The sequence below is a fragment of the Bos mutus genome, chromosome 9, assembly GCF_027580195.1.
Source record: "Bos mutus isolate GX-2022 chromosome 9, NWIPB_WYAK_1.1, whole genome shotgun sequence".
NCBI classification, from domain to species: Eukaryota; Metazoa; Chordata; class Mammalia; order Artiodactyla; family Bovidae; genus Bos; species Bos mutus.
This window is the reverse complement of record NC_091625.1, coordinates 101,167,180-101,181,139: the sequence shown is the minus strand read 5'-3', so window position 1 is coordinate 101,181,139 and position 13,960 is coordinate 101,167,180. Positions and strand designations below refer to the sequence as shown.

Here is a 13,960-nt window from a genome sequence, read left to right as displayed (position 1 = left end):
GCCGGACGGGCTACAATCCTTGGGGTTGCAAAGAGTCAGACATGACTCAGCGACTAAACGACAACAAAGCACTTTCCAAAATGTTTATCCAGCGACAGGAAGACATTTAAGACTGCAGCAAACACCAGGGGGCCTCGGAAGGGCAGGATGACCAAATACCCCCAGTGGCTTTGAGGCTTTTTGCTGCCCTCTTAAAACCAAGATGAGGCTGCACCAAGCCCCCGAGACGGGGGATCTGGGGCATATTTCACTGACAGGCTCCGTCTCTGCAGGTCCCAGTGTCAGGGGAAGAGGGGTCTTGGGGGGACTTCCTGCTGCCTCCCCAGCAAGCCTCAGGGAGCTTTCTCCCACACTGTGTCTCGGGTCAGTCAGGCTCTCCACAGCTGACGCACAAGCTTACAGAGGCCGTTCAGAAAGTTCATGGGAACATGGCCACGCTTGCACACGCTGCCGTGTGAAGCCCAAGGGTGCACAGGCTGCAGACCCATTTCTGGGACCTGTGCGGTGGGTGCTGGAGTTGGGATTCTGCGCCAGGGCAGAGCAGGGGCAAGTGTGAGCCAAGCACCGTCCTGGAGCGGGGACCCCCGGGGGCCGTGTCCTCTCTGGATCCCCGAGTTATCACCCAATGTTTCCATGTGAAATACGCACTGCTCTCCACGCGGACGAAGCTGCAACAGCTCACTGCTGGGGGACGTCTAATTGCGATGAGCTCTGCTCCTTATACGTGAGGACTTGCCAGTGGGGCTGTGCGTCTCCTCCCAAGGGGTCAGCCTCCCGGCCAGGACCACCTCCCGGCTCCCAGTGGAGGCAGGTGAAGACTTGGCCTGCGTGTTGAGTGAGGGGAGGAGCCGAAATGACTGGGCTTCAGCCCCCAGGTGCAAGAGCTCTCCTTTGCATGAAATGACGACCCGTTCTGCGTGTGTGTGTTTACTGAGATACAGTTGACGTGTATTAGTTTCAGCGTTACAACATCATAGTTTGCTCTTTGTGACGTGACGTGGTCACCACAGTGAATCTAGTTGAAATCTGTCACCACACGTAGTTGTGAGCTTTTTCCTTCGGATGAGAACTCTCAGGATCTCCTCTTTAAGCAACTTTAAACATGCACCAGTCTTCTGATCCGTAGTCAGTACGCGGTACAGAACCTCCCCAGGACTTGTCCATTGTGAACTGGAGATCCTCACCCGTTTCAGCCACCAGAACCCCCTCCCACCCCTGGCCACCACGCGTGTGGTTCTCTTTTGTGGAAATCTCTTGTGTAAACAAATGCCCCCCCCCCCGTCGTGGAAGTGGGAGACCGGGCTCTGCTGGAGGCCCCTCCCTCCCCGCCCTCCTCCCCGTCCTCTGGGAAGCAGCAGGAGGACAAATGTTTGGTGACTGGCCCAGCGCAGACACCCCAGGGAGAACGGCCGGTGGCGGGGGCGGCCAGGCTGGGCGGCCGGCAGGCTTGGTAACGGTGCATGTTTTAACCAGAGCGCAGAGCTCACCCTGAATATTAGATTTCCCCTGACCAGAGCCTGCATCAGGGCAGCACACACACACGCACACACACACACACACACACACCCCGCCAGTGCGTGAGCACAGAAAGCAGCATCTTCCCATTTCTGGAAAGGGTAACTCAGTTCCTAATGAAATCTCCTCACTGAGGGCTGGGAACGACCAAGTAACGGGAGGCTGGATTAGCTCACTTCTCCTCCGAGGGCTCCCGAGTGCACACCCCAGCTCCAAGCGTGCACGCGTGGCCAAGGCCCTCTGAACCCAAGAGGGAGCCCAGCGGTCAGCGGTCAGCGGTCAGCTGTCTGTGCGGACAACGCCTTTTGCAGGGTATGCTCCAGCGGGGTCTCCGCTGAGGCGGGAAGAGTCTGGAGACCCAGGCCCACCCCCCGCCTGTGCCTTCGTCACCCTTGACCCTGGAGGGGGTTGTACCTAACCTATCATAGCTTCAGTTTTCTCGTCTGTAGAATTGGTGATAAATCTGCTTTCTCGAGTCCTTGAGAGACTGGAAGCAGATCCAGGCAGTCCGCTGCATCCGTCTGCAGACCCACCTGTCTGGGGCCCTGAATCCAGGCCTGGTGACCCCAGGGCCCCGGGAAGGGCCCTGTGTTCCCAGCCGGGGCCTGGGGGCCTGCCGGTGAGGCAGGCTGGGTAGAACGCGAGCTGACGGATTGCAGCCAGACACTCCTCCTGGTTCCCACACCCTGCTGCGGGGTGCACGGCTCTCCACGATTGACGCCAGCTGCTGCCTGTTCCCAGGGCGAGCTGACTGAACCCAGGCATCCCATTCCCAAGTCTGCCTGGATGGAACCCCTGGCCCGCACCTGGCATCACCAGGCTGTGCTGGTCCAGTGCCCACCTCCCTCCTCAGACGGGCATCCCGGGCCCTGGGGCCGCCCCCTTCCCTCTCCCTACCTCCCCCCACACCTCAGCATCATCATGTTGTTCCGCCCGGCTTTGAACGCCCTTGTGTTGCTCCTTGAAAGGAACTGGGGAGAAGTCAGGCTTGGAACAACGTACATGAGGGTGTGCCCTTGAACCCTGTCCAAGGCAGTCACCGTGAGACTGAGTCAGACCCCAGAAGCGGCCGGCTCTCTGACAGGCGCTCCGAGCGCCTGTTCAAGAGCGCAAAAATGTGTATATCAACCGCAAAGCCCGACTCAGCCCCTGGGCTTGAACAGAGGGGTCTGAGGCCCGAATCTGGGAGCAGCCGGAATAGGTGCCCAGGAGGTGCAAAGTCCCTGCAGTGCGGGTGAGGGGACGCGGGTGGGGTCGGTGTCCCCGGCCACCGGCGGCATCTGAGCTGCTGGCTCCCAGTCCTGGGGACGGGGTGACGGTGCAGAGGAGCAGGGCTCTTGCTGCTGGTACCTGGGGGGGCAGACGTGACTGACCTGTCAGATGCTACTTGAAGCAGATTCTACTGTGCAGAAATGATCGAGACTGTCGCGCTAAAATCAGAGTGTTTAGATGTCCCCAAAGCCTTTTCCCTGGAGCCGCGGCTTCGACGTCTGCTTGTAGACGATGCGGCTGTGTGCTGTCCTCATCGTAACTTTCTTGGGGTGCTCCTGCACGTGTCAGAGCTGGGGGCGGGGCCGCGGTGCCCTGGCAGAGGGGGGAGGGGGCATGGGCGGCCCCTCCCCTGCATCCCCCTGCTGGCCCTCAGCCCCCGCTCCGTCCTGCCTTCCCTGCAGAAGCTGTACAGGAAGGAGATCAAGCCGCCCTTCAAGCCAGCGGTGGGCAGGCCGGAGGACACCTTCCACTTCGACCCCGAGTTCACAGCGAGGACGCCTACAGGTGTGTGCGGGCCGGGGTGGGGTGGCCTGGGCTACTTTCCCACGGGGTCCTGTAGCCCGGCCAGGTAGGGCCAGGCACCCCGGAGTCAGAGAGCCCCACGTTCAAGGGCGCCTCCAGGGGAAGTCACCCTCAGGGCTGTTTGTTCTCGTTTCTCTACTCGTCTGTGATGGAGCCGCCTCCCAGCCACCCCGGGGGCGCCTGGCCTGCGGATCTCCCTGGCACGCCTGCTCCTCCTGCTCCCTCTGGGCCTGAGTTGCCAATTCCAGGGACTCACCCTGGAAAATTCGAGAAAAGAAGCTCGAGGCAATGAAAGTCTCATTTAATTAGCAGTTTTATGGGAAGAGGGAGGCTGTCAGCTAAGTCTGTAAATGCATGAACTGTGGGTCTTATTCGTGCAAAAAAACCAAAGAGCTGTTTGAAAAGTTGCGTCAGCTCCTGTAGCTCAGCACAGCAGATGGACTCGGGAGTTTAGCTTCCACGATGCATCTTGAATTACTCCTAAGGTCTACCAACTTCAGTCAGAACTGGTCAGTTCAGTTCAGGTCAGTGGCTCAGTTGTGTCCAACTGTTTGTGACCCCATGAATCGCAGCACACCAGGCCTCCCTGTCCATCACCAACTCCCAGAGTCTACTCAAACTCACGTCCATCGAGTCAGTGATGCCATCCAGCCATCTCATCCTCTGTTGTCCCCTTCTCTTCCTGCCCCCAATCCCTCCCAGCATCAGGGTCTTTTCCAATGAGTCAACTCTTTGCATGAGGTAGCCAAAGTATTGAAGTTTCAGCTTCAGCATCAGTCCTTCCAATGAACACCCAGGACTGATCTCCTTTAGAATGGACTGGTTGGACCTCCTTGCAGTCCAAGGGACTCTCAAGGGTCTTCTCCAACACCACAGTTCAAAGGCATCAAGTCTTCGGTGCTCAGCTTTCTTCAGAGTCCAACTCTCAGCTCCCTTTAAAAGTTGTCATTCTGTGATATTAGTGGCAAGCCACTCCAATATTCTGCCTGGGAAATCCCATGGACAGAGGAGCTTGGTGGGCTACTGTCCATGGGGTCTCAAAGATTCTGATGGAACTGAGCAACTGAGCACGCATTAACTTTGTAAAAATATGGTGATTCTCTTTGTCTGCCCAGGTGGCCTTAACAAAATACCTCAGACTGGGCAGGTTCAACTACAGAAATTTATCTTGGTTTCCCATGAGAGCCCTATCCTGGGCTGCAGACGGCCGCCTTCCCTCTGTCTTCACGTGGACTCACTCTGTATCGGAGAAGAGAGAGAGAGGTCCCTGGGGTCCTCTTCCTCTTGTAAGGACAGCAGTCTGTTGAATCAGAGCCCCACCCTTACAACCTCACTTACACCCTCGAGACCCCTTCTCCCAGTACAGTCACTCTGGCCTTCAGCACGGGAATTCCGTGGGACACAGTCCAGTTCATCACGGTAAAGGCACGGTGGTTTTGTCTAAAAAAAAAGCATGACAAGCCCCTTCTGGAGATTGTGCCCACTCTTCAGGTGGCTCAGTGGTAAAGAATCCGTCTGGAATGCAGGAGACACGGGTTTGAGCCCTGGGTCAGGAAGATTCCCTGGAGGAGGAAGTGGCAGCCACTCCAGAAAGCCTGGCAGGCTACAGTCTGCGGGGTCGCAAAGAGTCAGACAGACTGAGTGACCAAGCAGCCTTATTCTGGAGATTGGATGGGACACGTGCAGCCCGTTGGTAGCTACGGGGCTGCGTGCTGTGTGCACAGGGTTTCCCACACTTTGCTCACTGTTGTTGCTCAGTCACCTGACTCTTTTGTGACCCCATGGACTGCGGCCCGCCAGGCTCTGTCTGTCCGTGGGATTTCCCCAGCAGGAATACTGAAGTGCGTTGCCGTTTCCTGCTCCTCTCTCATTGTTACTGAATCTGAAATTGTCTATGGTTAAAAAAGACAATCGTAAAATAGACGGTCAAATACGACATGTCAAGTGGATAATGTTACAACAGAGAATCCACTTGGATTTCCACACCACAGAGGGGCCCTTTTGGGATGTGAGCTCTGTGCAAACAAAGAGGTGGGGAGGGGGCGTCCTTGGAGCCTGGAAGGTGCCTGTGGACCCCCGCAGCAGAGGCTCCTGGACCCGAAAGGAAGCGGATGCTGGACGCTATCCATTAGGGAGTCAAGGCACAGACACTCACTGGTCTCTTCCAGGTCCTCCTGCAGCCCTCAGATAAAACCAAGACCGTCCTCAGGGCCAGAGCCCTAGTGAGGCCTGCGGCCGTGGTCAGGGTGACCAGTTGCTGCTGCTAGATTTGCGTGGCTGCTCAGGAGGAGGTAGAGACCCAGGGGGGTCCTCTAGGAAAGGTGGCTGGGCGCTCACCCAGCTCTCAGTGGCCTCGGGAAGTACCCGTGTGTTGGAGGTGAGAGGCGGCCCATCCTTCACTTGGCAGCACTGACCCAGTTCACAGACTCTGGTGGACTCGTTAGCCTCAGAGGTTGGATAGATGGAGCAGGAAGGGGGATTCCATCCTGGCTGTGCCCCAGCTCACCTGAGCAGGTCACTGTCTGCCCCCTCCGTGGCTTACCCAAACGCCACGGAGCCCAGAAAGGGTTAACTCCAGCAGAGAACTCTGCCTGTGACGAGCACCCTCACAACCTCCAGGTCCTTAATAAAAGGTGTACGGTTTTACCAAGGGTTTCCATCATTGGGAACTGTGTTTAAAATCCTGAAATTAAGACCAGATTTGTGTTGCCTGGCAAGAAAATGCTAATGCAGTCAACTCTGAATTACTCACCTGTGCACGCTTTTTGTATTATCCATGAAGAATTTAAACCCCAACCTAATTGGCCCGTATTGTTAGCAGGCTTTTTTTCAAGCATATCATATATCTTTTGTGTAGAGAATTCAAGTTTATTTTATTACTAGCTAAAGGAAAACATCATTAGACACTGCATTTTAATGCTGTCCAGAAATAGCTTTTTTTACCCCTTACTGTTTGGATTTCTCCGATCAATTGTACTTACTGAAGGACCCAGTTTGCCTTTGATGGGGTAGTAATTGAAATGCCAAGACATAGAAAAATAACCCTCTATCCTCAAAAGAGACCAGACTGTTCTGAGCATGTGATTTGAGTTCATGACTGAAAGGGCAGCAGATGCGGTGTAACCCTGGAGCAGCAGGTAATCCACGCCCTGTGTCAGACTTGGACGCACCGTCGGAATTTTTTGTCACAGTCTTCAAGTCTTTCATTTTTAGCTTAAGCTGATGCTAAAGCTGGTGGACTTTCCCTGACAACACACCAGCTGCCCTTCAGAGTCTGCTGACCCGCGGGAGATGCCAGCCTAAGATTTAAAAGCACAACAAACATTGCAACAAGTCAGAAATCACTCCTAGGATCAACGAAGGTTGACTGTACTCAGCTTTAAATTTCCTTTCATCCCACTCACACATTTGCCCTTCTTCTGGTACTGAGCTAGAAGTCAGTGTCCCCTAGCCGACTGTAAAGCCTGTTAAAAGTCATGGCTGCCGCTACTGTGTGGTCACATCTAGCCACACGGACCAGTGTTGGCTGTGATAACCTCCTGTGAGGTCCGTGTGAACCTCAGCTGGTCTCTCCTGGGTCTGAGCAGGTAGAGGCATCCTGAGTGTTAGAAGGCATGGCCCTGGGCTTCATACCTCTTTGACGGTTGAAGTCCTTGCTTACTTGATCCACAGACTTTGTCCATTCGCCCGGGACGGTGTATCAGTTCAAATTTGCAGGAAGCTACATCCCGCCCACGCAGACTCCCAGTTGCTGTAACTGAGCCTGTATCCATTCGTCCTTCAGCCTGTACGTGGCTCACCCGAGATCCTGGCGTGGGCTCGAGTTCTTCCATCCAAGCCTGCTCCTCTGGGCTTGACTGTGGCTGAACCGACGCCGTGTCCCTGTGCTTGGCGCAGACCTAGCACAGGACACGTCACCTGGGGGACTTTAAGAGCAGGCAGACCTCGAAGCCAGAGTTCTCTGCAGAGAAAAAACAGTCAAAACCGGCCCGGGAACAAAACCTCTTTGGAAGGCGCTTGCTGTCTCTGCCGTCTCGGTGCATAATTTCCAAATTCTAGAAACTACACAGGCAAGTCTTGTGCCTTTTAATTAAGCTTCTCCAGTCTAGCACATTAGCACCTTGCTTTCAAGTGCAGTCAGCTTTGATCTCAGTCACTCGGGTGACTCTGGAGCCCTTTGCCAGGTAGACGTCAGGGGCTGAGACCCGCATCCTCGTGGTCAGAGGTGCTGAAAGGGGGTGGGACAAGCCCGCGAAGCCCCTGTCACCTTGCGAGGTCTCCCTGGAAGAGCCGTGTAGGCTGCCCAGTCGCAGCTCGTGGTTTAGCCCCCGGGTATGGAAGGAACACCCCTGCCGGGTCCAGCCCCGGGGGATCCAGGGAATTCGAAGCGGGGACGGCGTCGGGGAGGATCAGGAAACCATTGCTTAATTAAACGTTAATTAAGGATATAAAGAGTGGTTAAATAAGGATAGCTCAGTGAGGAAATACAGTGGAGAAAAGAGGCTGAATAATTCAGCCAGAAGGTAAGAGAAAGAACGACATGGGGAGACCAAATTTTGGTGAACAAGGCCCGCACTTTATTTTCCAAAGTAGTTTTTATACCTTAAGTTGTGCATAGAGGATAATGGGGGAAGGGGTAGAGTCAGCAGTAAGCCAGGCTTTCTTCCTGCAAACTTATCATATGCAAAAGTTTAGGTGATTTGCATCATCTTCTGGCCCAGAGGCCTGTTAACATTTAAGACCCTTTCTTCAGAAAACTTATTTTTCTCTAAAGGTGATTAGTCAGGAGCCACCCTCCAAAAGCATTAGATAAAGTTGCATTCCTAAAGGGCAAAGGTGTGGTGGGCTATAACTAGAAAAAGAATTAACTCAAGGGCCCAAGGTTACAAACATTAAAGCTACTACTTACACCAGTTATATTAATCAATACACTGCCAGGGACACAGCAGGTAAGGGATATCGAGACTTAGCAGCAAACATTGGCCCAACAAGTGAAAAACCCTTCACCAATACAATTTCTAATCAATCTTTTAACTACTCAAAGGAATCTGTGTTTAGACAGTTTAGAACATCTCATGCCTCTCACAGTTGGGAGGCTCTGAGCAATCACATGTGGCCAGAGAAACCTATTCAGGCAGGCTAGAGGACTTCCAAAGGAGTTTGTAGGTTGAAACACTATCACACCCAGGAACTTTATTAACTGGAGCTGTAAGTTAACTCTTTTTTTCAGAGAGAGGTAGTGGGGGACAGCCCCCTGTAAAGTCAGAGGTGTAGGTGAGAGCACAAAGCAGAAAGTAGGCAGACTCTGGTTTTGGGAGTAGATGCTCGAGGAGTTCCGGGGGGACTCCTGAGGCTCGATCCTGCCTTTGCGTATGCCGAGCCTCCTTCCTCATGACCTTTGCCACGGGTGGAGCTCCTGCTCCCGGCACACCCCAATTGCCTTTCCCCCAAAATAAAATGCTCAGGAGGAAAATGCACATTCCTGCAGCAGCTGACCCCCACCCACCCCCGGCTCCACCAGGAAAGCCTTAGTTTGTATATTATTTCCATGTCAAAATAAAGTATTCAAACCAAGTCAAAGGTGTGCTCAGGTCGTGTCCGACTCTGTGCGACCCCATGGACTGTAGCCCGCCAGGCTCCTCTGTCCACGGGATTCTCCAGGCAAGAATACTGGAGGGGGTTGCCATCCCCTTCTCCAGGGGATCTTCCCGACCCAGGGATCAGACCCAGGTCTCTAACGTCTCCTGCACTGGCAGGAGGTTCTTTACCACCAGCACCGCCTGGGAAGCCCCCAGTGCACGACGGGCCCTATTGTTTTATATCGCTTATGGCTTTATTGTCATGTGCTTTAGAATATATTAAGATACATATCTTTGAGTTTTTCTCCCGGTGGGAGTGTTCCACAGCGTATTCTCTCTCTTTCCACTTGACCAGCTGCTTCGTCAGTTGGCGCAGCCGCGTCTCATCCTGGGCCTCGTCCTCTTCCTCGTGTCCCTGCACCCAGACCAAGCGTCCTGACGATGTGGGCACAGCTCTGTTGGTTGCAGCAACACTTCTGCAACACGGACGCAGCTTGGTTTCCTTGATGATAAATACCCAGGTTGTCGCCAGGGTGTTTTTTGCCGTTACAAATGTTGCTAAGACCAACACTTTCCACGTTGATTTCTAACCACCTTAAAGTAATTCCGTGGGGTACGGGTATCACCGCTGCTCTTCAGAAGGCACGTGGATTTATGCTTAGGTAGACACTCCACGTCAGCCTTGCAAAGATTCTGCCGACTTGGGCTCCCACCCACCACTGCAGTGCCAGCCCTGACCAAACCCGCACGTTGCCTGGTTAGCTTTTGCAGACTTGTCAGGCAGCGTGTTACCCCGGTCACTGTGCCCCTATTAGAGGGACCGAGCGCCTTCTCAGGTAGCAGCCCGTCCATGCCCTCCCCCATTTTTCTCCTGGGCCTTTCCCCCTTTTTCACTGGTCTCCGGGAGCTTTTTGCATAATGGAGAGTTTTGTCTGTTACATACGATGCAGATCTTTTCTCTCTACCCGTCTTTTATCCTTTTGTTTTCCTTAATGGTGAACTTAATGGTGAACATCTCAGCAGCAGTCAAGCCTTCGAGCACATGCACAGAGCTTAGCGGGGTCAGCGCTGAAGGGCTCCCTGAGGGTCTGGGAGCAGAGTGCCCTGTGTGCTGCAGGTGGGCCCCTGGGGACCCTCGGGGGACAGAAGGGTCACCCTGCTGGGCCTGCATGCCCTGTGCCCAGTTCCACTGAACTGAGACACTCAGGGTGTGGCCTCCCGGGCCCTGCCCCCACAGTGACAGCTCACCCCAAAGTTGCTGGTGGCTCTGGGCTCCATCTGGAGTGGGCAGGGCAAAGGGCTGTGGCTCGGAATAAATATCGAATATGTTATTATCAACGATCATCCTGAAGTTTTTGTTGAGTATTTTTGCTGTAGTGAAAGTGAAAATCACTCAGTCGTGTCCAACTCTTTGTGACCCCATGGACTGTATAGTACATGGAATTCTCCAGGCCAGAATACTGGAGTTGGTGGCTGTTCCCTTCTCCATGGGATCTTCCCAACCCAGGGATCGAACCTGAGTCTCTGGCATTGCAAGCAGATTCTTTACCAAATGAGCCACAAAATAAAGTGTGGTTTCTTACAGCTCAGCTTCTCTGATCTCGGTTTTACCTCCTCATCTAACACACACACACACACCCCTGTGCACACACACCTCACACCTACGCACACACACTCACAGGGTTTCTGCACCATGTCGTGGCTCAGCTCCCCTGGAAGGCTGATGCTCTGGTTGTTACCTGCAGACTCGCCTGGCGTACCCCCCAGCGCCAACGCCCATCATCTGTTTAGAGGATTCAGTTTCGTGGCCTCCAGCCTGGTCCAGGAGCCCTCGCAGCAAGATCTGCACAAAGCCACGGTTCACCCCATCGTGCAGGTAACCTGCCATCGTCCAGGCGGTCCCCTGTGTGCAGGTGGTCCCCCTCGTGCAGGCTGTCCCACGTTGTCCAGGCGGTCCCCCACATCCAGGCGGTCCCCACATTGTCAGGCTGTCCCCATTGTCCCCACGCGGCTGTCCCCACGGCAGTCCCAGGTGGTCCCCACATGCAGGCTGTCCCCCATTGTCCAGGCGGTCCCCCGCATCCAGGCGGTCCCCCACGTCCAGGTGGTCCCCCATCATGCAGGGGATCCTGTAGAGCCCCTTGGTCCGCCCCCCCACCTCCCCAGGGCCATGAGTGTCCACCATGGTGGATGTCCCAATTGCCATCATGAAATGCAGTTTCGGGGGGGGTCAGTGAAAGTGCCATTTTCATAAGGAGGTTTGCACTGTGTAAAGGTGAGCACTGTAGAGACTCCCACAAGGCATCAGGGCTACTTTTCCTTTAAGAACCGAGTCTGGGTGTGTGGATGGTCTTGGAAGGCCATGTTTCTCTCCCCAAGGCCCTCTGGGAAAACACAGCTTGTGTAAAGTGGACTGCGCTGTGGCCGTGTCACCATAATGGGTGACTTTGTCTACATCCTGAGGCGGCAGGTGGGGATGGGGAGGGGCATCGGGGGTGGGATTTCCATCAGACAGTGGCATCCAGGTCCCGCTCTGGACGCAAGCACCAGAACCACTGCCTGTGTCTCAGGGCATCTGACCTCCCCCCTCTGGATCCTCACTCCCTGGGGTCTTTGGGGGAAGCAGGTGGGGCAGCCAACCCAGGGTCCTGACCCGAAAGATGGGGACGCTGGGGTTGAGATCTGGAACCACTGCCAGCCAGCCCTGTGACGGTGGTCTGAGCTGCCACGCCCTCCTGGCCTCGGTGTCCCCACCTGTGCAGGCTGGAGCCCCCTTTGCGCCAGCGTTCAGGGCACTTGAACCAGAGCCCCCGACCCCACTCTCTGCCGCTGTCTCTGCAGCAGCTTCACGGGAACAACATCCACTTCACTGACGGCTACGAGATCAAGGAGGACATCGGGGTGGGTTCCTACTCCGTGTGCAAGCGCTGCGTGCACAAAGCCACAGACACCGAGTACGCCGTGAAGGTAAGAGCAGGGCGCCGGGCTCGTGTCCGCCGCCACCGGGCCCCTGCGGGCACATCCGGCTTCACGAACACCCTCTCACGCATCTTTCCCCAGGCTCTGATGTGGGCAGTTCCGTTTGCCTTGATATCAGGTCACTTCTTAAAAAGCTATTTCGCAAATCATGAGTGTATTCTTCTCCAATCAACGTGTACATGGGTACTAAGCGCCTTTAGTAACTTTCCACCTGAGACACATTGGGACAAAAGCTTTGGGTGCTCGGTATTTTGGAAAATATAGAGTTGGGAGACAGGCAGCGCATCTGGGGAAGGAGGGGAGGAGGGGGGGTGATGAGGAAGGAAGTTACAGTCACCAAACTTAAAGAGATCAACAGAAGCAGATATTTTGTAACACTTGCGAAAGCTTCAGCAGAGAGCTGGCAGTTCTACCCTCAACATCAGGCCCAGTAAACAGTGACGGCTGTCTGCCACCCAGTTTGGCGCTCTCTCCATCCTGCCTTTTGCTTCTGTAATTGTTGCTAAATTCAATATTTGATCTGGAAATCCAAAATATCAGTTTCTTGCATTTTCTGGTTGGTAAAATGTGGATAGTCAAAGCTATGGTTTTTCCAGTAGTCATGTGTGGATGTGAGAGTTGGACCATAAAGAAAGCTGAGCACCAAAGAATTGATGCTTTCTAACTGTAGTGTTGGAAAAGACTCTTGAGAGTCCTTTGGACTTCAGGGAAATCCAACCAGTCCATCCTAAAGGAAATCAGTCCTGAATATTCTTTGGAAGGACTGATGCTGAAGCTGAAGCTCCAATATTTTGGCCACCTGATGTGAAGAACTGACTGATCTGAAAAGACCTGATGCTGAGAAAGATTGAAGGTGGGAGAAGGGGACGACAGAGGATGAGATGGTTGGATGGCATCACCCACTCAATGGACGTGAGTTTGAGCAAACTCCAAGAATTAGTGAAGGATAGGGAAGGCTGGCGTGCTGCAGTCCATGGGGTCACAAGGAGTTGGACATAACCAAGCAACTGAACAACAATAACAAAAATGTGGATGAAAGCTAAAACTTTCTGCTAAAGTCATAATCTATTTTTTGCAAAAAGCATGACTCGTGCGCTCTCCCTCCTCAAGGGTGAGAGCTGGTCTGTCCACCACTCGCCCACTCAGCTGGCCAGGAGGCGCTTGAGGACCCAGGTCCAGCCGATGGTGTCGTGGTGATCAGGGCACCCTGGCTTATCCCAGGATGGTGCACGTGACGTTCCCCTGCTCTTCAAGGAGCCTCTGGGGACAGATGGAGCCTGTGCAGCAGGCAGTGGAGTGAGAGGAGTCGTTCCAGCCCCTGTGATCTCCTGAGCTCCGAGAAGATTGTTCGAAGCGATGGCTGCGATGCCTTGGCCTCATTCCGCCCCACCCCCAGCTCCCCGGCCACTTCTGGGATCAGATAATCCTTGTGTCCAGCAGGACGTCTGCCCACTGCCTCGCACCCTGAGGACAGGCTCAGCCCTGTCAGAGACACCAGCCCCAAGCATTGCACATCCTTGGTTTAACTGGGGCTGGGAATTTATGGCTTTGTGACAAATACATCTTGAATTCCTCAAACAAGACAGAGTGTTTACATTGGAGGAAGACTCAGTCTGTGCATTCCGAGGGTCTGGGGTCGTCAGCCTGCCCAGTGTCTTGACCATGACGAGGAGTGGTTGATGGAAGGAAATATCGCACTATTTAAAATCCCTGAGTGGGTGGGGTTGTGGCTGCAGTGGAGCCACCCCGCATGTCGGTCTGATGTGGCTCAACGAGGAGTTTCATTTTTCCTCATTTTCGGGAGGATTTAACGGGATCTCGGACAATGCTGTTCCTATGTCCACACAAGCCGATGGGGAGAGGAGAACCAAGTCCTGCCTCGACAAGAGGACTTCAGTTTTACTTAACATGTTTCACACGTTTCGTAAGCATGCAGGGCCTTCTTAAATTCTTCCTGCGTGGCTCACTCCTCACAGGATTTCTTTAGACACTGTGTCGGGTGGCCAGCACCAGTCCTAGGGACAATGGAGGCTTCCACTGAGCGCAGAGAAAAGCGTCTATTGTTCAATGGGTGCCGGACACTGGTGCCCTTC

General features: G+C 54.2%; 1 protein-coding gene across 8 annotated transcripts in view; it reads left to right on the top strand.

Annotated features, from left to right (window-relative positions):
- RPS6KA2 (ribosomal protein S6 kinase A2) overlaps positions 1-13,960 on the top strand; it is a 328,370-nt gene that overhangs the window by 288,006 nt on the left and 26,404 nt on the right. For all 8 annotated transcript variants that reach the window (XM_070377016.1, XM_070377018.1, XM_070377019.1 and 5 more), the window contains 3 exons: positions 3,189-3,291; positions 10,634-10,764; positions 11,730-11,855. In XM_070377016.1, the coding sequence (XP_070233117.1) occupies positions 3,189-3,291; positions 10,634-10,764; positions 11,730-11,855 (360 nt within the window). The remainder of the gene's footprint in view (positions 1-3,188; positions 3,292-10,633; positions 10,765-11,729; positions 11,856-13,960) is intronic.